This window comes from Ornithorhynchus anatinus, chromosome 5, assembly GCF_004115215.2.
Source record: "Ornithorhynchus anatinus isolate Pmale09 chromosome 5, mOrnAna1.pri.v4, whole genome shotgun sequence".
Classification (NCBI taxonomy): domain Eukaryota; kingdom Metazoa; phylum Chordata; class Mammalia; order Monotremata; family Ornithorhynchidae; genus Ornithorhynchus; species Ornithorhynchus anatinus.
Window position 1 is genome coordinate 47,113,095 of NC_041732.1, and position 20,674 is coordinate 47,133,768.

The 20,674-nt window shown below is 47.0% G+C and overlaps 1 protein-coding gene and 1 long non-coding RNA gene across 9 annotated transcripts in view; one reads left to right on the plus strand and one right to left on the minus strand.

The window, feature by feature from the left end:
• Positions 1-18,750, minus strand: part of LOC120638376 — a 99,334-nt gene extending 80,584 nt beyond the window's left edge. The window contains exons 1-3 of one of the 2 annotated variants that reach the window (XR_005660011.1): positions 18,688-18,750; positions 18,365-18,436; positions 15,299-15,439 (exon numbers count right to left, since the gene is read on the minus strand). This is a non-coding gene — a long non-coding RNA (uncharacterized LOC120638376). Of the gene's footprint in view, positions 1-15,298; positions 15,440-18,364; positions 18,437-18,687 lie in introns of those variants that run through there. The other variant, XR_005660012.1, reaches the window with a different exon arrangement.
• A 748-nt stretch (positions 18,751-19,498) lies between these two features.
• CELF6 (CUGBP Elav-like family member 6) overlaps positions 19,499-20,674 on the plus strand; it is a 183,010-nt gene continuing 181,834 nt past the window's right edge. For 4 of the 7 annotated variants that reach the window (XR_005660013.1, XM_016227982.3, XM_001508564.3 and 1 more), the window contains exon 1: positions 19,736-19,880. Coding sequence is in view for 6 of the 7 variants with exons in the window: in XM_016227982.3 (XP_016083468.1) it covers positions 19,736-19,880 (145 nt within the window). In the remaining variant the exon portion in view is untranslated. Of the gene's footprint in view, positions 19,611-19,712; positions 19,881-20,674 lie in introns of those variants that run through there. The other 3 variants (XM_007670251.3, XM_007670252.3, XM_029065913.2) reach the window with 2 other exon arrangements.

The window sequence follows — 20,674 nt, forward strand, 5'->3', positions numbered from 1 at the left end:
TTCTACTAGGCTACATTGTTTCTCAACACATACTGTTCTTAATAGAAGGAAAAACATACAGTGCAGCTTCCCCAGGGATTGTGTTCAAGCATGTCAAGTAAAGAAGAAACCAGCACTGAACATGAAAAAAAGGAGGAGGAGGAGGACCTAGAGGAGAAGGGGAGGGGAAGGAGAAGGGGGAGAGGGAGGAAGTGAAGGGAAAAAGGGAGCAGGAGGAGAAGGGGCAGAAGGTAAAGGGGAGAGCAGAAGGGGAGAAGGTGGAGATGGAGGAGGGGGAAGGGGATGAGGAGGGGAAAGAGAAAGTGAAGGAGAGAGAGGAAGAAGAGGAGGTGATGTAGGGGGAGGAGGAGGGAAAACAGGTGGAGAGCTGGATAGCGAGGAAGGAGGAACAGTCAAAGCTAATGCTCAAGCCTGCTGAGGGGATACTGGCCACTAGGCACTGTAGTCTAGTCTATGGGGCTACATCTAGTGGTCAGAAAAATCAGGCTCTAGCACCAGCTCTCCTCATGATCGGCTGTGACCTCGGACAAGTCACTTACCTTCTCTGTGCCTCAGTTTCCTCATCTGTAAAAATGGGCATTAAATCCTACTCCCTTCTATCTAGACTGTAAGCGCCAGGTAGGACAGGAACTCTGTCTTTATCTTTGTATCTACACCAGTGTTTAGATCAGTGCTTGGCACATAGTAAACAATTAACAAATACCATAATTATCATTATTATTTTATTATTATAAGATAAATATCGAGATATTACCAGAGGGGTTAAGAAGAGAGTTTGCAAATCTAAAGGAAACAAAGCCCCAAGACCCCCAAGAGAGAATAGAGATCTCTTAATAAAGTGGGTATGGGTGGTAACTATCAATGGCTTGGAAAGGATAATAGTATTGAACTCATGTCCGGATCCTCTCGTTATCATGAAAAATAAAGAGCAGAAATTTGGGCAATTAGGAGGTGATGTAGATGTTACTGAAGCTGTTATCGACAAAAAAGCCAGACTGGGAAGAGTCAGGATATTTCAGCAAATGCCAGTCAGCAGATTCCAATGACCTGCCTCCTAGGGAAACTGAGACACCCCTCTGGCAATTATTTCAAGCAAATTATAGAGATCTGAGGAAACGTTCTTCAAGACAGGAGCAGAGGTGAGAAAGGAAATGAGTAACCAGCTTTCAGAAGGGAGAAAAAGAATGATCCTGCCCTTACCTTCCTGAAGATCCGCTGCCCATAATTAATGAGAAAACTTTTAGAGAGCAGAGCTGGGTTCCACTAAGTGACAGTAGAGTTATAAACAAAGAAGCACTGAGGATTTGGAAGGAATCAGTTGTGCCAGGAAATGTTGAAAGCTTTATCTTCCATAGGGTTACAAAATGATGGGAAGAAGGAAACCCATAAAGAGTAGATATTTTCACCTTATTTTAGTGTTGAGACAACGTCCCACAACATTTACTTGCCAAATGAATTCCAGTTGGCATGAAGAGATGCACTAGATTCTCACATTTGGATGAGAGAACCAGAGAAGCAGCCTGGCCTAGTGGATAGAGCACGGTACTGGGAGTCAGAAGGACCTGGGTTCTATTCTCCGCTCTGTCACATGGCTTAATCACTTAACTTCTCTGTGCTTCAGTGACCTCATCTGTAAAATGGGGATTTAGACTGTGAGCACTATGTGGGATGGGGATTGTGTACAACCTGATTCTCTTGTACTTACCCCAGGGCTTAGTACAGTGCTTGACATATAGTAAGTGTTTAACAAATACCATAAAAAAAACACAGAGGAGCCCTTTGAGTAGGTTTGAGCAATGAGGAAAGTAGCAGAGGAGGCAGGTGGGTTTTATTCTTTCAGGAATTTCAGGATTGTAAAGGCTCCTGAATGCTGAATCTGGGTCACTTGAAGTCCCAGAAGGTAACATGGCCTAGTAGAAAGGGCATGTAGGCAGGGAGTCAGATTAGGGTTCTACTCCCAGCTCTGGCCCTGTCCTGCTATGTGACCTGGGGAAAATCACTTCATCTCTAGGATTCCATTTTCTCTTCTGTTAAATGGAAAGAAGATGTGCTCTCCCCACCTCTTTGATTATGCGCTCTGCATGGGACAGGGGCTGTGTCCTATCAACCTTCACATGAAACAAAAACTCCTCACTCTTGGCTTCAAAGCTCTCCATTACCTTGCCCCCTCCTACCTCACCTCCCTTCTCTCTTTCTACTGCCCACCTCATTCACTCCGCTCCTCTGCCGCTCACCTCCTCACTGTCCCCCGGTCACCCTTATCTTGCCATAGACCCCTAGCCCACGTCCTACCACTGTCCTGGAATACCCTCCCTCCTCATGTCTGCCAAACTAACTCTCTTCCCCTTTTCAAAGCCCTACTGAGAGCTCACCTCCTCCAGGAGGCCTTCCCAGACTGAGCCCCCCTTTCCCTCTGCTTCCCCTTCCTTTCCCTCCCCCCAACCCTCTTTTCTTCCCCCTTCACGTCCCCTCAGCACTGTGGTCATTTGTATATATTATTTATTACCCTATTTATTTTGTTAATGAGGTGTACATCCCCTTGATTCTTTTTCTCTTGATGATGTTGTCTTGTTTTTGTTTTGTTCTGTTTTGCTTTGCTGTCTGTCTCCCCCATTTAGACTGTGATCCCGTCGTTGGGTGGGGACTGTCTCCATCTGTTGCCAAATTGTACATTCCAAGCACTTAGTACAGTGCTCTGCACATAGTAAGTGCTCAATAAATACTATTGAATGAATCTGATTATCTTGTATCCATTCCAATGCTGTACCCTTAGTAAGTGCTTAATAAATTCTCTGGCAACTATTGGAATGACTGAACCAAGGAACACCCTGCCTTTGAGCAGAAAGACAGTAAGGGCCTGGGGCAGAAAGTAGGTTCTAGTTGGGGTGAAAGTCCTTGGCTTCAGAGCTGCTCCTGTCCAGGTTTTCTGGTCTCCTCAGGTGATGCTTTCCCTCGCCCAAGGACAATCCAACTGCTAGCTAGGCCCTGAGGGTCAGACTCCCCCTCCTCAGTCATTGGCTGTTTTAAAGCATCAGTTTTTAGCTCCCCCGATGCCCTTTAATTGCCTCAGCTCTTCTCTGGTCACCTGCTACTTCTCCTGACCTCTTCCTCACTGGCTCCTGCCAAAGCCCCTGGCCCCCAGGGCCCCTTGAAGTTATCAAGTCAATCTCAGACCATCCAGCTGCAGGAGGGGGTCTGCAATTGATTTTGATGTCTGTTTCCCCCCTATAGATGGCAAAATCCTTGAGGGCAGGGATTGTATCTACCAACTGTATTTTACTGTAGTTTCCCAAGCACTAAATTCAATGCTCTACACACAGAAAGTGCTCAATAAATACCCTTGATTGATTGATTGATAGATTGATGAGTCCCGGTGACTGCCTGTCCTGGTTGGCCCTTGTTCTCAGGCATACCAGACCTGGCTCTCTCTAGGTTTCAGTGGTTGGCACTGGTTTGCCCTGGCACCCTTTGTCATGGCATGACCCCGCCTTGGGAGAACTCCCTACATGACATCCCTGAAGGTCCTTTTGCTCCCTTGGGGGGCTCTTTTCGATTAGTCAGTTTTGGTCCTGGTGCCGTGAAGTCTGGGTAAGGTTTCCGGTGGGCCAGAGAATCAGTCATGCTTCTCTAGACTGTACGCTCACTGTAGGTAGGGAACATATTCATTCATTAATTTCATCATATTTATTGAGCTCTTTCTGTGTGCAGAGCACTGTACTAAGTGCTTGGGAAAGTACAATACAGCAATAAACAGGCACATTCCCTGCCCAGAACAAGCTCTACCAACTCAGTTATATTGTACTCTCTCAAGTGTTTGGTACACTGCTCTGCACACAGTAAGTGCTCAATAAATATGACTGAATGATTTCCCCTTACAGAACCTTTTCTCCTAGTAGCTTGAGCCTGCTCATTTTACTGTTGATCATTTTACAGATGCGGAAAGTGAGGCCCAGAGAAGGAAGGCAACAGGTTCAAGGTTGATGCACGAGACTATTGGAAAGTCAGGAGGACTAATATCATCAGTGTATTCACTGAGCCTACTGAGTACTAAGCACTGTACTGGGCAACAATTGGGTGCTGAACACTGTACTGGCTGTCTACTAGCTGCAAAGCAGCCAGTTCTGGGGGCATGAGGAAACACAATAAATGTTGAAGACCCAGCTGGACTTGGCTGTTGCTCTGTGAACAACTGCTGCTCATCTGCTACAGCATCAACTCCACCCTTTCTCCTTGTCCCCACAACCACCTTCCCCTCCACTTCCCTGAGCTTATCATACTAAAAAAAAGATGACTGCCAGTGACCACATTTGATAGTGTCTTCTTATATGACCTCATTCTTTCCCCCGATGCTGAATCTCATATTATTCTGCCCTATATTCTGCTATCCTCTAGCTCACCTTATCACATTCTCTCCCATTTCTATATACACCATCCTTCCCCCTTCTGCCATTATATCCCATGGCCACTGAGTAAAGGCACCTCAGAGTTATCAGACAACCCTCCCAACCTTTCCTGAAAGGATTATACTAGATTGTACACTTTAAGTACCTTGTGGGCATGGATTGCATCCACCAACTCTATTAGATTCCCCCACCTCCAAGGGTTTAGTACACAGTAAGCTCGGCACACAGTAGATGTTCAAGAAATATTATTGATTATAAACTCCTTGAGGTCAGGGAACAAGAGTTCTACTTTTAGTGTGCTCTTCCAAGCCCTCAATGTACTCAGTAAGTGCTCGGTAAATACCACTGATTGATTGGTAGTTGGTTTATATTCCTAGCTCTCCTGGAGCAAGGACATCTGGCTTCTTAGGGATTCCTTAGTGTTGCAGTCAGTTTTGTGTCCTGGTTCTCAGGGGCTGATGCCAAGGAGGTTAGATGAGGTTTCCCAGCCTTTTTTTTTTTAATGGTTTTGTTCAACCCTTCCTGTGTACCCAGCACTGTGCTAAACTGGGGAAGATATACGTTGCTCAGGTTGGACACAGTCCCTGCCCCCCAGGAGCTTCACAGTCTAAGTAGGAGGGAGGAGAATTCAACCCCCATTTTACAGGTGAGGAAACTGAAGCCTAGAGAAGTTAAGTGGCTTGCCCAAGGTCACACAACTGACAAGTGATGGAGCTGGGATTTGAACCCAGGTCTTCTGATTCCAGGCCTGTGTTCTTTTCATTTTTCTGGGCCTCAGTAACCTCATCTGTAAAATGGGGATTGAGACTGTGAGCCCCACGTGTCTGTGTCTGTGTCTAACCCAATTTGCTCGCATCCACCCCAGCGCTTAGTACAGTGTCTGGCACATAGTAAGCACCTAACATATACCATAATTATTATTATTATCATTATTTTCACTAGACCACACTGCTTCTCAGCTCTGCAGGAAAGGGAGAAAATGATTTTAAAAGCAGAAAAGAAAAATCCCAATTCCAGGAGGAGCTCTACATGCCCAAAACACAACCACATGTTTCTTGACTTCAGATTTTCGGTGGTGCTCTTGAGCTGTTTTGTGTTCCAGCCATTATTGACTGCTTTCCCACACATTCTCAGCAGCACAAATTAGGAAATCAGTGTCGAGCAAAAAGCGTTTATAATACTCACTCTTCCAGTGACTGAGATATAAGTAACTGGAGCCAAAAGAAAAGTCAAAATAAACACTGTTTGGGTGTAATGTATGGAAGTAGGATGGGCCCTGTGAGTGCTTAGAGACTACAGAGATAAGCTCTTAAGTAGTTCTATCCTGACAGAATGAAGTGGCGGAGGTGGGGAAGGAGGGGATGGGAAGGGAGGGAGACAGGGACAGACAGAAAACCTGAGATAACCATCCTGTCACTAATTTATATTTAAATCCACGTTCCACAATTATGAATTTATCTATAGTCAATTATTTATTTGGCTAGTCCATCAGGACACCCTCAAACTACACCTGTTATAGCCTTGTTCTCTCTCTAGATCCCTTTATTTGCAAATCATTTAGATCTACCTGACTCCTCCCTTGACCTGAAAACCCCCTGTGGGCAAGGACCATGGTCTTTCGCTTCTGGTGTGCTCTTCCAAATGCTTAGACTAATGCTCTGCACAAAGCAGAGGCTCAGTAAATACCACTGATTGATTGAAAGCATCTTAGGGAGAGGATATTCTTATCAGGGTTTTCTGAATGATGCCGTGGAGCTGTTCATTCAAAGTTTCAAACAGGGCAATTGGGAAAATGTCAGGAACAGATTCGGAAAAAATTTCTGACCGAATCCCATACCCTACTTTAGTCCAATATTCCCAAGACCTACAGCCTGTCCTGACACAAATTCAATTTGGTTCTTTTCTCTTCATTTCTCTTTTTACTGTGCCTTGTTCTTTTTTTGCCCACCTTTGATCTCTTGCTCACGCCTTCCTTTCTGCCTGGAACTCCCTCCTCCTCCTTCACCTCTTGCAGACCACTGTCTTCCCCATCTTCAGAGACCATCTAAAAATCACATGTCCTTCAGGAGGCCTTCCCCGATTAATCTCTCATTTTCCCACCCTATCCTCCACTACTGCCACTTCAGCACTTTTTCATTTCCTAAGTGCTCTATGGATACACTACCAACATGATTGCAGAAGGAGAGTGGGGCATATGGCGTCACTATGGATTGGAGATGACTCGACAGCCTAAGTCAAGACAAGTGTTGCAGTAAGTGTTTGGGAGAATACAGTACAAAAGAGTAGATGTAGATGATCCCTGCCCTCAAGGAGCTTACTTACTAGAGGAGGGAGACAGACATTAAAAGAATTTACAGGTGGATATGTACAGAAGTTCTGTGGGGCTGGCCGAGAGGGGACAATATCAAGGTACTTAAGGGGAAAAGACCTAAGTGCCTAGGCAACAGGGAAGGGAGGACTTAGGGAAGGGAGGACTAAGTCGGGGAAGGTTTCTTGGAGGGGCTGTGATTTTAGGAAGGCGTTGAAGGTGGGAGAATGGTGGACTGTCGGACAGGAAAGAGGAGAGATTTCTGGGCCTGAAGGAGACTGCGGGTAGGGGCTGTCGGTGAGACTGATGAGATTGAGGTACAGTGAGGAGGTTGGTGTTAGAGGAGCACATCGTGAGGGTTGGGTTATAGTAGGACAGCAGCAAAGTAAGGCAGGAGGGGGAAAGAGGATTGAAAGCTTTAAAACTGATGGTATAGAGTTTCTGTTTGACGAGGAGGTGGGCGGACCCAATTAAAGGTTTTCGAGGAAAGGGGAGATGTGGACTGAACAGTTTTTTTAGAAAAATGATCCAGAGAGAAGCAGCGTGGCCTAGTGGATAGAAAGCATATGTCTGGGAGTCTGAGGGACCTGGATTCCAATCCTGAACACACCACTTGCCTGCTGTGTGACCTTGGGCAAATCACTTCACCTCTCTGTGCCTCAGTTACCTCATCTATAAAATGGGAATTAAATGCCTGTTCTCCCTTCTACTTAGTCCATGAGGCCCGTGCGGGACAGGGTCTGTGTCCCACCTACTTAACTTGTACCTATCCCAGAACAGTGTTTGACACATAGTAATCACTTAGCAAATACCATTTAAAAAAATGGAGTTTGTTCAGTAAGCAAATTGGGCGGGCACATGTCCCGGTCTCGTCTGGCAGGGGGCACTGCCGGGGGCCCCTCAGTCTTCCCTGGCCCCCTAACTCCTCCTGGAACAGCCTACTGGGCAGCTGGGGCCTCTCCTGCTCTCTGGCCCGGAACTCCAGCAGGCTGCTTGGGTAAAATTGAGTTTTCGGCAATGTAATTGCTGATGTGATTCAGTTCCTGTAGCATTTAGTGCAAATTGTGTTCTTCCCTTGGCCGTGTACAGGTCAGCCGGCACAATGATGACTGCAAGGCAGGTTCCCCGGCACTGTCTCTCCTGAAAAGGGGGAATTGGTTACCCAGCGGAGCTTTATCAAGATATACAGTTTCTTTGGTCAAGTGTGAAATTCATTTCCTGGCTGTACGGAATACAATTCCAGGGCTGTACATCTCCCTCCTTGCAGGCTGCTTGGGTTTTTTTTTTCCCCCCTTTCTGACGGTGTCTCAGCTTCAGGCTGCCTCTTCTCTCTATCCCTTCCTGGAGGGGAGAGAGGAAGCTCATGGAAGAGCCCCCCGGAAGAACCCAGGAGCTCAGCTGCCCTCTCCCCGGAGAAGAGAAGACGGCGCTGGGGGCGTGGAGAAAAAGGCAGGAGAAATTGAAGTGGCATTTAGGTCTTACCCACCTACTGCAGAAGGGTCACTCCCACTTTTCCCGTGGGTAGAGTTTCCAAAATGGGAGGTGGGGGCTGGGGGGGGGGGGGGCGGTGGCTGAGGGAGGAGGATATCACTCCCTCCATATGCCGATGACGATCATGCTGATTCCGCACCTGCCTCCTCCCCCCACCATCTGAAGCTGTCAGCAACCAATGCCAACCCTTTAACTCCCTCACCAAACAGGGCACCCCAAAGGACGATGGGCCAACCTGAAATTCTCAGTTCTAGTGGGAGAAGGAGGACCCAGTGGAGCAGGGGGAAAATGAAAAAAACTCCTTGACTCAGGCTGCTAGTGGATTAAGCGGGAGACTGAACATGTCCAGAATTTATTGATTTATATTAATGTCTGTGCCCCCTCTATCAATTAATCAAATAATCAATGGCATTTATTGTGTGCTTACTATGTACAGAGCACTGTACTAAGCACTTGGGACGGTACAATAGAACAGAGTTTGCAGATTCATTCCCTCTAGACTGTAAGCTCTTTGTGGGCAAGAAATATGACTACCAACTCTCGAATTGTACTCTCTGTAGTGCTTTGTACAGTGCTTTGCAAAGAAGAAGCACTCAACAATTGATCGATTGATTGAATGAGCTAGTGACCTGAGTGTGGGAACTAGCTTTGACACGGACTGTGACCGGGGACAAATTACTTCACCGCTACGCGACTTAGTTATCCCATCTGCAAAATGGGGAGAAGAGCAACTCCCCCTTCCTATTCAGAGGATTAGAGGATAAAATAGCTAAGAAAGAAGAAAAGTGTTGGAGATAGCCAAGGGATGGATTATTGTTGTTTCTGCTGCTGTTCTGATAAATTATTTAATTATAAAATAGATAGGTGTGGGATATTATAGTACACTAATTATATAATAACATCAATACTTATTTAATGGAGTAGACTCATTCTTGTGGTGTTTTCTCTTCCGATTGCTTATTTCAGGGCTCTGCACCCAGTAAGCACTCAATAAACACCACTGGAGAGGATGAAGATTAATGCAGCATTGCAAGTAGGCTCAAAAACCTCTACCTGACTGTAGTCAATAATAATAATAATAATGATGATGATAATGGTATTTGTTAAGTGCTTACTATGTGTCAAGCACTGTTCAATTTTTTAATCCTTCTCATTCTTACCAGTGTAGGTTATATTCTCAGCAGTTAATAAATTCATCATCTTCCCTCCTAAGCCTACTCCTCCTAACTTTCCTATGCCAGTTAATAACACTATCCTCCCTGTCCCAGAAGGTCACAGCCGTCGTGTCATCTTTGACTCCTCTCTGCCTTTCATCTCCTCATTCAGTCGGTCACTAAATCCAACCAGTTTCTCCCCCACAGTATTTCCCTAATCCAGTCCTTCCTCTCCCCTCTTTGCAGCCATAAGTCATGTCTAAGCCTTCAAAACCTCCTGACTTGACTTTTGCATCAGCCTTATCCTCAGTCTCTCCTCCATTCTGCTGCCATCTCCCTGACAAGTCATTCAGAGCAGAACACTCCCAGTTAAAAAAACTTTCAGTGGCTGCCCATTTTATCAAATGCTAACTCCTTACTATTGGCTTCAAGGTCCGTCACCATCTGTCTCCTGCATTTCTGCTCTCTTCTCCCACTACATCCCAGCTTGCATTCTTCACTCCTCCCAGAATAACCTCCCAACCATACCTCACTCTCAACATTACTGTCTCTGACTGGTTTGCATGTACCCTTCCCCTGTATGGAAGTTTTTCCACTCTGAAATCTCCCCAAACTCGGCCCTATCCACTTTTAAAGTCTCATAAAAACCATCCTCTCCAGGAGACTTTTTTTTCCCTGATCATTTCATTCTATTGCAGGAGTATTCCTGTATTTCTTATATATACTCCTATAATTGTCTCCACCACTTAATTGCCCGTCCTGCTTTTTGAGGAGGAAATTCAAATTTATTTTTTGTACCTCAACTAAATAGTGATAGCCACGGAGAAGGAGGAGGAGGAGGAGCAGAATGTAGACAGTATAGAAGTGCAGAAGAGTTAAATCATTAAGAATGCCACAGATCAGGAAAGGAGAAGAAGAAGGGTGAGAATGGCATAACATAACAGTGGAGGGTTGGGGAGGGAGGGAGAAGGAAAGTTGAGCTACTCCAAATCAGGTCTGCCCGACCTATGCTCTTTCCACTAGCCTGTGCTGTTTCTATGAATGAAAGGGGTGAGGGCCAGCTCAGGAATTCAACCCAGCTTTGGGTTTAAGTGTGCCAAGAGAGGTCCCCGAATCTCCTATTAACTATCACAAACTTTCAAGATCACACTTAGTGACTCTGAAGAGAGTTTCAAATAGGCAGTAACTGCGTATTAGTCCTCTAGACTAAGTTCATTGCAGGCAGGGAATGTGTCTGTCATATTGTTGTGTTGCACTCTCCCAAGTGCTTAGTATATTGCTCTGTACACAGTAAGCACTTAATAAATAGGAGCTCCGAGCTCTGTATTAAACACTTAGGGGAGTAAAATATAATAATAAACAGAATCCCTGCCCACCACAGACTTACAGTCAGTCAGTCAATCATATTTATTTAGTCCTTACTGTGTACAGAGCAAAGTACTAAAGCTAAATAAATTAGAGGTAAGGGGAAACAACAGAGTACAAGACACCTATATAGGGTGATGCAGGAGTAGTGAAGAGGCAGGAAGGGGAATGGGGCAAGGGTGGTGAGAGGGGTGATTAATCGGGGAAGCCCTCCTGGAGGGGTTGTGATTTTGGAAGGGCTTTGAAGATGGGGAGGGCAAGCAGCCTGATTTAGTGGATAGAGCATGGGCCTGGAGTCAGAAGACACTGAGTTCTAATCCCGTCTCTGCCACATGTCTGTAGCGTGACCTTGGGCAAGTCACTTAACTTCTCTGGACCTCAGTTACCCAATTCATTTCTCCCCGAGCACTTAGAACAGTGCTAGGTGCATAGTAAGCACTTAACAAGTACTACTACTAAATAATTGTTACCATAATAATTATTAATATAATTTTTATATGCAATGAATAGACATGCAATGTGGTACTCTTGAAAATCATCTAGAGGCTCATTAATAATCATGGAATTTAGTCAGTGCTTACTATGTGCCAAGCACTGGGGTAGTCAGATCAGACAGAATCTCTTGGAGTTTGGTTAAATTTTTGTTAAAAATTAGTGACCTCTGCTGCATAATCTGGATCCAATACAATAATTAGACAAGTGGCTTCAAAATGAAGGGCACTGTCTGTGTTATCCTCCTGCCAGTTTCATTGAGCAATATCCATCAATCAATCCTAACCGTACTAACTGTACAGTACAAACTATACCAAGTGTTTTGGAGAATACAATCCTGATAAGAGCCTTTCTCTCAAGGAGTTTTCAATCAAACAGAGGACAAAGGCAGAAAATAATTTACAAGGAGGAAAAAAAGAGAATAGAAAGGCAGAGAGGTGAATAAATATGTGCTTAAGTGGAGGAGCTCAAGAAGCAATACGGACAAAAGTGCTACAGGTGGCTGGGAGCGTTTAGGTGCCAAGCTGATGGCTGTGAGGGGGTGGGATTTTGGAGGCTTTTGAAGATGGGGAGAGCTGTAGTCTGGTGAAGTTGAGCAGAAAGAGAGTTTGTTACCGGACAATGGCCTGGGGTTGATGTCTTAGGAGGGGCCTGGGGTGCCATGGAAGGAGGAAAAAGATTTTGTATCCAGTAACTGGAACTCGATCATTGCAATTGATTATGTCGCTGAAGGCCATGCTATTCATTTTTCCCTTCTCCCCTACTCCCTTCCCCACTCCATAGCAGACTAATGGCCTGAAAATTGTCCTCTTCAGACAGTCAACAAGCTGTACTTTTCTGAGAGGACTTCAAAGCTATGTTAAAATCAACTGGCCAGAGGACTGATGTTTTGTGGTGTTCCTTTTTTGTCTGAGTCCCTTCAGATGCTGGTTTGTCCTCAGGGAGAAATAATCAAAACAAATTCAAAGGGAGAAAGATTTCAACCCCTCTGTCCCCATCTTTGGGTCCTGGTTCCCCGCTCAGACCCTGCTGCGTCTCTCTTTGGCCAGATGCGGGACCAAACCCACGCAAGAAGAGGATTCAAGCCACCATCAAGTCAGGATGGGGTCCTTCAGCTTGATGATCCAGTGCCAAGCTGATATACATTGGCATCACAGATCAACAAGCAGTTGACACTGACCTGACTAACGGTGAGGAGAAGTTGTGTGGCCTAATGGATAGAGCACAAGTCTGGGAGTAGCAAAAGCCTGCATTCTAATCCTAGCTCCGCCACTTGTCTGCTCTGTGACCTTGGGCAAGTCACTTCACTTTTCTGTGTCTCAGTTACCCCCAAATGGGGATTAAGACTATGAACCCCATGTGGGACCTGGCCTGTGTCCAACGCAATTAGCTTGTATCTATCACAAAGCTTAGTACAGTGCCTGGCTCATAGTAAGTACTTAAATACTCTAACAACAACAACAACAGAAGGGTTTGATCATGGCCATCCATCAAAGATGCACCAATCATTCAGTGGTATTTTTTGAGGATTTGCTGTGTAGAGGTCTGTATTAGGCACTTGGAAGGCTACAAGAGAATTACTGGGTATGACCCCTCTTCTCAAGAAGCCTTACAATATAGCAGGGATGACACACACACTAAAATAAGTTATAACTAAGAGGAAGTAATGGGATATACAAGATATGTTCTAAAGTGGTACAGGGATTGTGAATATTTAAATGCCTAGGTCGTTATGGAAGTGCTGAAATGGCAGTTGGCAGTTGGTAGTGAAATAATAATAGTGTTGGTATTCCCCTATGTCTACCCCAGCACTTAGAACAGTGCTCGGCACATAGTAAGCGCTTAACAAATACCAACATTATTATTATTATTATCATTATTATTTGTTAAGCACTTACTATGTACAGAGCACTGTTCTAAGCACTGGGGTAGATACAGGGTAATCAGGTTGTCTCACTTGAGGCTCACAGTTAATCCCCATTTTACAGATGAGGTAACTGAGGCACAGAGAAGTTAAGTGACTTGCCCACAGTCACACAGCTGACAAGTGGCAGAGCCGGAAGTCGAGCCCATGACCTCTGACTCCGAAGCCCAGGGTCTTATGAGAGATTAATTGTGGAAGGCCTCTTGGAGGAGATGTGATTTCAGAAGGGCTAAGAAGATGGAGAGATCAGTGGTCTTCTGAATTTCAAAGGGACGAGAGATAAGGGCAGGAGGGAGGGAGGGAGCAAGAGGCAGGTGGCTGGAGAGTGAAGAGCAAGACACAGAAGTAGTAGAGCAGAATGGCGTTGTGGCTAGAGCACAGGCCTGGAAGTCAGAAGGTCATGGGTTCTTATCCCAGCTCTGCCACTGGTCTGCTGTGTGACCTTGGGTAAGTCATTTCGCGTCTCTGGGCCTCATCTGTATAATGGCGATTGAGACTGAGCCCCACATGGGACAGGGACTGTGTCCAACCCGATTTGCTTGTATCTACCCTGGCTTTTAGTACAGTGCCTGGCACATAGTAAACGTTTAACAAATACCATCATTATTATAGGAGGTACATATCCCCCAAGACTATAAACTCCCTCAAGAACGTAACGTGACTGCAGGGACTGTGACTGCCAACTCTGTGATAGTGTACTCTCCTGAGCGCTTAGTACAGTGCTCTGCACACATTAAGTGCTCAGTGAGTATGACTGAAAGATCGATTGTTTGATATTAAGTGTCCACTTGGTGTATGTGAGTGCTTGGAAACTACAGAATAAAGAAGGGAATATTAAAAGGCAAGGAACACAAGGAGCCGATACTCTAATGGGGGAGATAAACCTAAAAATATTCACAAATTGGTGGTCAAAGTAAATAATTGGATAAACATATGGATGAATGGGCAAGATGGCTTCTAAATAAATCCATAAGAGTTGGGTTGGGCTTGAGAGGAATGAAGCTTGTGAGCTAGGGTGTAGCGGGACAAGAGTTGGATAAGTGAGATGGGGAAAGCTAAATGAATATTTTAAAGCTGAGAGTCAGTAGTTTTTGCTTGATACGGAGAGAAACAGACAACCCATTTGGGGCTTTTGAGGAGTGGGGAGATGTAGAAAAACGAGCTGAACAGCAGAAGAAAGTATGGCCTGGAGAGGGGGAAATCAGTGAAGCAGCTGAGGAAGTCAAGCATCTGGACCAGCAGAGTAGCCATTTCTTTTCAGTGGTATTTGCTAAGTGCTTACTATGTGCCAGACACTGTGATAAGAGCTGGGATAGATATAGGCTCATCAGGTTGAACACAGTCCATGTCCCACATGGGGCTCACAGTCTTAATCCTTATTGGGTAGAAGAGGTAACTGAGGCCAGAGAAGTTAAGTGAGTTGCCCAAGGTCACATAGCAGACATGCGGTAGACCCGGGAGTAGACCCCAGATGAAGAGGAAGGGAGATGTTGTGTTAATTGAGTAATCCAATCAAGAAGTGTCTTAAAGCAATTTATGCTTTCATTTCTAGATAATAACTGATCACAACGGTGTGTGAAGTGCCCTCAGGTCCGAGGCACTAGAGAGAACAAAACGTCAGAACCACCTTCTCTCCAGAGGCCACCTGACTGGGTGGCTCAGTAGGTTGGGAGCTCTGTGTTCTAATGCTGGCTCTGGCCCTCACTTGCTGGGTGTCTCTGGATGTGACCTACCTTCTTTGTTCCTTGGTTCATCCACCTGGAGCCAGAAATCAGGAGAAAGAACTCTTTTCTCTTTGCTCACCTTCACGTTCCCACAAATGAAGCGAAAAGCCGAAGTGCAGAGTATCCCCTTTTACCTCTATCTAGGTGAAAAATACCATGGCAGATTTTTCCAGGTAATATTATCCCATGCAGAACACTATCATATATGGATTTTTAAATCCTTTTGGGAGGCCCAGTCCTTCTATCTATCCATTTAGACTCTATTCTGCTATTTAATAACATTGTATTTTTATTCATTCTTTTTGTACTCGAAAAGTCTTTCCTTCCTGGTTTTAAAGAAATGTTATGTAACAGGATAGCCCCTAAAAGCTAAGAAAGAACATGGCATTTCACACTGAATATTGCTAAATAAATGCCTCTTTGAATGGACCATTTCATTAAGGACAAAGGTTTATCGTTTTTAGACAGTTATAGAGCAAGAAGAAAATCTTTGCATCTCTCCAAGATTGTTTCTGCAATTCCCATTACTTCTTCTTCTGTCCTGATGGCCTGAATATGTTCTTTTCACTCAAAGTTTCCTTTATGATCGCCAATAAAAGGTGTTAGATTAAATCAATATATTTGCAAAAATTTTTAACCACTATCCACTTTTATTTAGTCTGATCACTGTGAGTAGAGTGAATTATATAAATGAAAAGAGTGTGTGTGTGTGTGTGTGTGTGTGAGAGAGAGAGAGAGAGAGAGAGAGAGAGAGAGAGAGAGAGAGTTAGGCAGATTTCCCTTGAGGTCTTGAATGTGCACAATGTATTTCTCGTGGTATATGTCCGTTTTAGGTGTGTAAATGGATGAGCCTCTACATAAAAATCTGTTTTCTGTGTGTATCGTGTAACTAACTAATCAGTCAATCGTTCAGTGGTATTGAGCACTTACGATGTTCAGAGCTCTGTACTAAGTGCTTGGGAGAATACAATACAATAGAGTTAGCAGACACATTCCGTTCTTACTCTCCTAGAAGATAGTGTCTAGCTCCTATTTAAGAGTGTCAATATCTCAGATTCTATTTGAGGGTGAGAGTATCTCTGTATCTGTGTTTCTCTCATTATCGCTCTTCATTTCTCTGCATGGTTCTCTGGGTAAGCATATTTTAACATTTGTGCGTGTGTGTGAGTCGGTATCCCGTTAGGCTTTTTCTGTGTTTATAGGAAGATCTGTCTCCTGTCTAGGTGGGTTTGTAAATGTGGCAGAATCTCTGGGGAGCCTGAGGAAGAACTCATTACATTTTTATCTATGTAGGTGTGTATTTCTATGTCTTTTAAGCATGACTAAATACTGGGTGTGTCCAGTTTATATTTATGTATTTTTATAAGCACTATGTAAGACCTTTTTTTCTGTGCTTTCCCTTTTTTTCCATATATTTTCTTCTCTATTGCTTTCTGTGGGTCTGTTTGTCTGCTACTCTATGTGTGTCGGGGCTGGGGCAGGGGGAGAGGGGAGGAGGTGGGAAGTGAATGTTCATGTGTATTTCTATGTCTTCCTCTATTATTTCGTGTGTGTGCCTGAATTGCTGTACAAGCCTGTCAGACTTCCTCTATCTATATTCATTTCTATGAATCTCTCAGATGGTTTAGGTGTAAGTCTCCATGTGTATGTACTTACCTGTGTCTCTGTGTGTTGTGAATATCTGCCCCATTTTTTTTCTGGCAAGCTTTTCCTGTGTATTTCTTTATTAGTTTGTGGTGTATTTTATCACTGTGTTTATGTGTGAGGAGTTGTGGGGATGTGGATGAGGGAAATTCAGGTATTGGTCCATTACCAAGTCTCCCTCTTGTTCTGGATGTTATTTTTCTGTCTCTAGGTATTCTGCATGCATATGAGCAGTGTGTGCCTATATATATGTGTGTGCATATGCGTGTGTTTATGCTCATTTCTGGGGTTTACATATTCTTGTTTAGATGTGGGCCTATCCACTGTAGGCTGTAAGATGTCTTTCTGCATCCCCCTCAAATGAGATCACATCATTCTTAATAGTCCCACTCCCTTCTACGTCACCCTTGCACTTAGATTGGCTTTCTTTACTCACCCCTTTCTCAGCCACACAGCACTTGTGTACATATCCATAATTTTTTATTTATATTAATGTCGATCTCCCCCTCTACACTGTAAGCTCGTTGTGGTCAGGGAACATGTCTATCCACTTTGTTGTATCATTATATTGTTGACAGTCAATCGTATTTATTGATCATATACTGTGTGCAGAGCACTGTACTAAGTGCTTGGAGAGTATAATGTAACATTTCCTGCCCACAACGAGCTTACAGTCTCGAGGATGAGCTTACTTATACTCTCCCAAGTGCTTAGTACAGTGCTCTGCACACAGTGATTGATGCTGACAGACGTTTCCCTCCCCTCCTCCCCCATCCCTTCACACTGACACGATTAACCCAAACCCACTCACAACACACTCAATCCACTCTGCCTCTCCTGGTACTGAAACTTGCCAGTAAATCTGGAGAATCAATCCCTTCTCTACTGGAACCTGCAGGCAGGGCGGGAAAAGTGCTAAAGCTCAGGCAGTGAGTCCTCCCTGGGTTATTCCCTCTTACCCTTCGCATCCCTGCTTGGCCTCCTCTTCATCAACTACTGCAAAGCTCCTGCCCCTTTCCTGTCCTAGCTCCAATTTCCGGTAGCCTTGGAAAATGATCCTTCCACTCTTCCTCTCTTCGTTGCTCTCCCAAGTACCAGGGGATTTTTGCCCCCGCGCCCCAAGGAGGGGCGTCCTTACCATGCCCATTGGTGGGCGTCAGACCTATGCCAAGTAATATTCACAGCCACCTCACCCTCCACGATCTGAACCGTCAAACATCATTTTCTTTACCTCCTGGGAGTACCTTCACCCTCCTCTCCTTGGTTTTCCCTCTGTGGATTCCTGTGAAACTCTCCCCCACACCCCCACACCCCCACACCCCTCCTTTTCCTCCCATCAAGAGATTTAATGGAGGATCTGGAGAGATAGGTTAAGCCAATTTTAAGAAATCTGCCAAGCTACGTGCATCTGCTCTTTCTCTTCCCAGCTCCTTTGGAAAGGTCAAAAACGGAGAAATGTACAGATTACCGTTGTTGTGATGATTATTTGGAAATCTCTGAAATGTCTGCCTTTCCAGAAGAGAAAAACCCGAGTTTGAATCCCACAGCCTCTCCTGCGGCTGTTCTCCTAGGTTCTTGCCCTCTGGACGAGGAGTATTCCTTCCTTACACCCCCTGGTCATTTTCTCAGCCGTCCCAGTTCTAACACCAACTCTGGATGGTACTCAAATCGCTAACCTGTTTGTTTGTTTGTTTGTTTTTGCTTCGATAATCTGGGTTTTGGCTGAGCCCTCCCCTCCCCTTTCCCAGGGTGGTTTCAACCGAGGGATAGCCAGCAGCCCGGCTCATCTGATCATTAATCTGTTACAACAGTAACAGCCTCCTAAGCCAGCCCCACGGCCCCGCTTCCCTCCTACTAACCTTTCTACTTGGAGCCGCTGCTAAATTTCGCAGTTGCTCGAGCCATCCACTGGGCACGCACACAGCTCCTCCCTGGAAGAAAAAAAAGAAAGAAAGAAAGAAAGAAAAAAACCATAAGGAGCGGCGCCAGGGTGTACTGATGTGGGTGGGCATTCGCGATTCTGTGTAGTGGGGTGAGTGTGTCTGTGTGCTTTTGTGGGTGTGTCCGGGTTGTGTATAAATTGTGTCTCCCCCTGCATCGGAAAGCACACACCCCCTGCCCCAAACTCTCTCCGTTCCCCGCCTCCATCCCTAATGGTCCCCCCTCCCCCTCCGTGGCTAACCCACTGGGGTGCAAAGGTCATGCCAACCACTCCGTTGCCATGGGAAGGGATGGCACTGGGGGCTGGTAAGGGGTCTCCTCCTCCTGCCTCTCCCTCCCCACCCCCCCTCTGCCAGCCCCCCCAGCCACTTCCCACCTGCCCCCCACCCCAAGGTCCCCCCCCCCCCCCGGCCCGGCCCTGGCCCTCCGATTGGTCGCCGCGCCCTCATTATGATAATCGTTTGCGTCTAGTCCAGGGCTAGCAGGCTGACGTCACCAGGCACAGTGGCAGCAGATGCTTGGTGCCTGGGGGGGGAGGGAGGGGAGGGGGAGAGGGGAGGGGGAGCAGAGGGAGAGGAGGGGGAGGGGGAGAGGGGAAAGAAAAGAGAGCAAAGAAGGGGGAGAGGGAGGGTGACAGAAAGAGCAAAAGAGAGAGGCAGAGAAAAGGAGGGGGGTCTCACTCTCCTTCCCTTTTCTCCTCCTGCCCTCCTCTCCATCCTCCTCACCTCCTCCTCCTCCTCTTCTTCCTCTCCCCCCTCCTCTTCTTCCCCTCTCCCCCTCCTCTTCTTCTCCTTCCTCTTCCTCCTCCCCCCTCCTCCTTGTCTTCCTCCTCCCCCTCCTCCTTCTCTTCCTCCTCTTCCTCCTTCTTCTCTTCCTCCTCTTCCTCCTCCTCCTCCTCTTTCTCTGCCTCCTCTTCCTCCAGCCAGTGAGGACAGCAGAGACTAGGGCCGGGGCGGGCGGGGCGGGGGAGAGGAGGGGAGGGGAGAGGAGAGGAGGGGGAGGGAGGGGAGGGAAGGGGAGGGGTGTGGGGTGGGGGTGGGGGGTGGGGGGGAGGGCGGGGGGACATGGCCGCGGTACCCAACGGAGTGTCCGCGCCGCCCGAGAGCCCCGGCTTCAGCACCACGAACAGCGGCGGCAGGATGAACGGGCTGAGCCCCGGCCCGGGCCCCGGCCCCGGCCCCATCCCCGGCCCCGGCCCCGGCCCCGGCCCCGGCCCCATCCCCATCCCCGGCCCCATCCCCATCCCCATCCCCGGCCCCGGCCCCATCCCCGGCCCCGGCCCCATCCCCATGAAGGACCACGATGCCATCAAGCTCTTCGTGGGGCAGATCCCCCGCAATCTGGAAGAGAAGGACCTCAAGCCCCTCTTCGAGGAGTTCGGCAAGATCTACGAGCTGACGGTGCTGAAGGACAGGTTCACCGGCATGCACAAAGGTGGGTGGCTGCCCTCCGCCCCCCGCGCCCCCACCCCCCAGGACCCGCCGGCCGACCTCCACCCCCCACCCCCGCGGGCCGCCCCCCAACCCAAAACACTAGGACGCCCTCTCCCTGACCCCCTAAGTCTCCCTGAGCCCTTGCCGTGCCCCTGACACTCCCACCGCCCTTCTACCCCAAACTCTTTCCCGCACTTGCAACTCCCCCAACTCCCCCCTAATTTTTTTCCTAGAGCCTTAACACCCCCTCCTCCTCTTCCTGGATCCCACCGCCTTCCTTTTCCCCCTTTCCATTACCTCCTCCTCCTCCTCCTCTACACATCCCCCTCAGCCCCTCTGGCCACTCTCATGTTCACTCCTTCATCCCATCCTGGCCCCGCTTTCCTGCTCATACTCCCTCTCCTCACTCCTGACACAAACACACACATCCCCCCCCCCCCCCGCCCCCACACACACCTGTTTCCAGGACTGCTCTCACCCTCCTCAAAAAAAGGGGGGGACGAGGGAGTAGAGGGGAGAAGGGGGGAGTTCTGGATGGAGGTCTCGCTGAGTAGGCTTGAACCTGGGGAAGAGGGGCGTTGTAGGGAGCTAAAGCCAACCGCATATAGTAGGAAGCAGTTGCCGGTGCCCGGCATCCCCCTGTGGCACTTGGAGATCTCTCCTTCTGTCTCACCTTTGCCCATTCCCCCCGACTCCCCCCACCCCACCCAGCTCCCTCGCCGAGGTGAAAGGGGGGGGGCAAGTCGATCAGGCTCTCTTATTTGCCCTCATCCATCTGTGCCACACCCCAGAGAA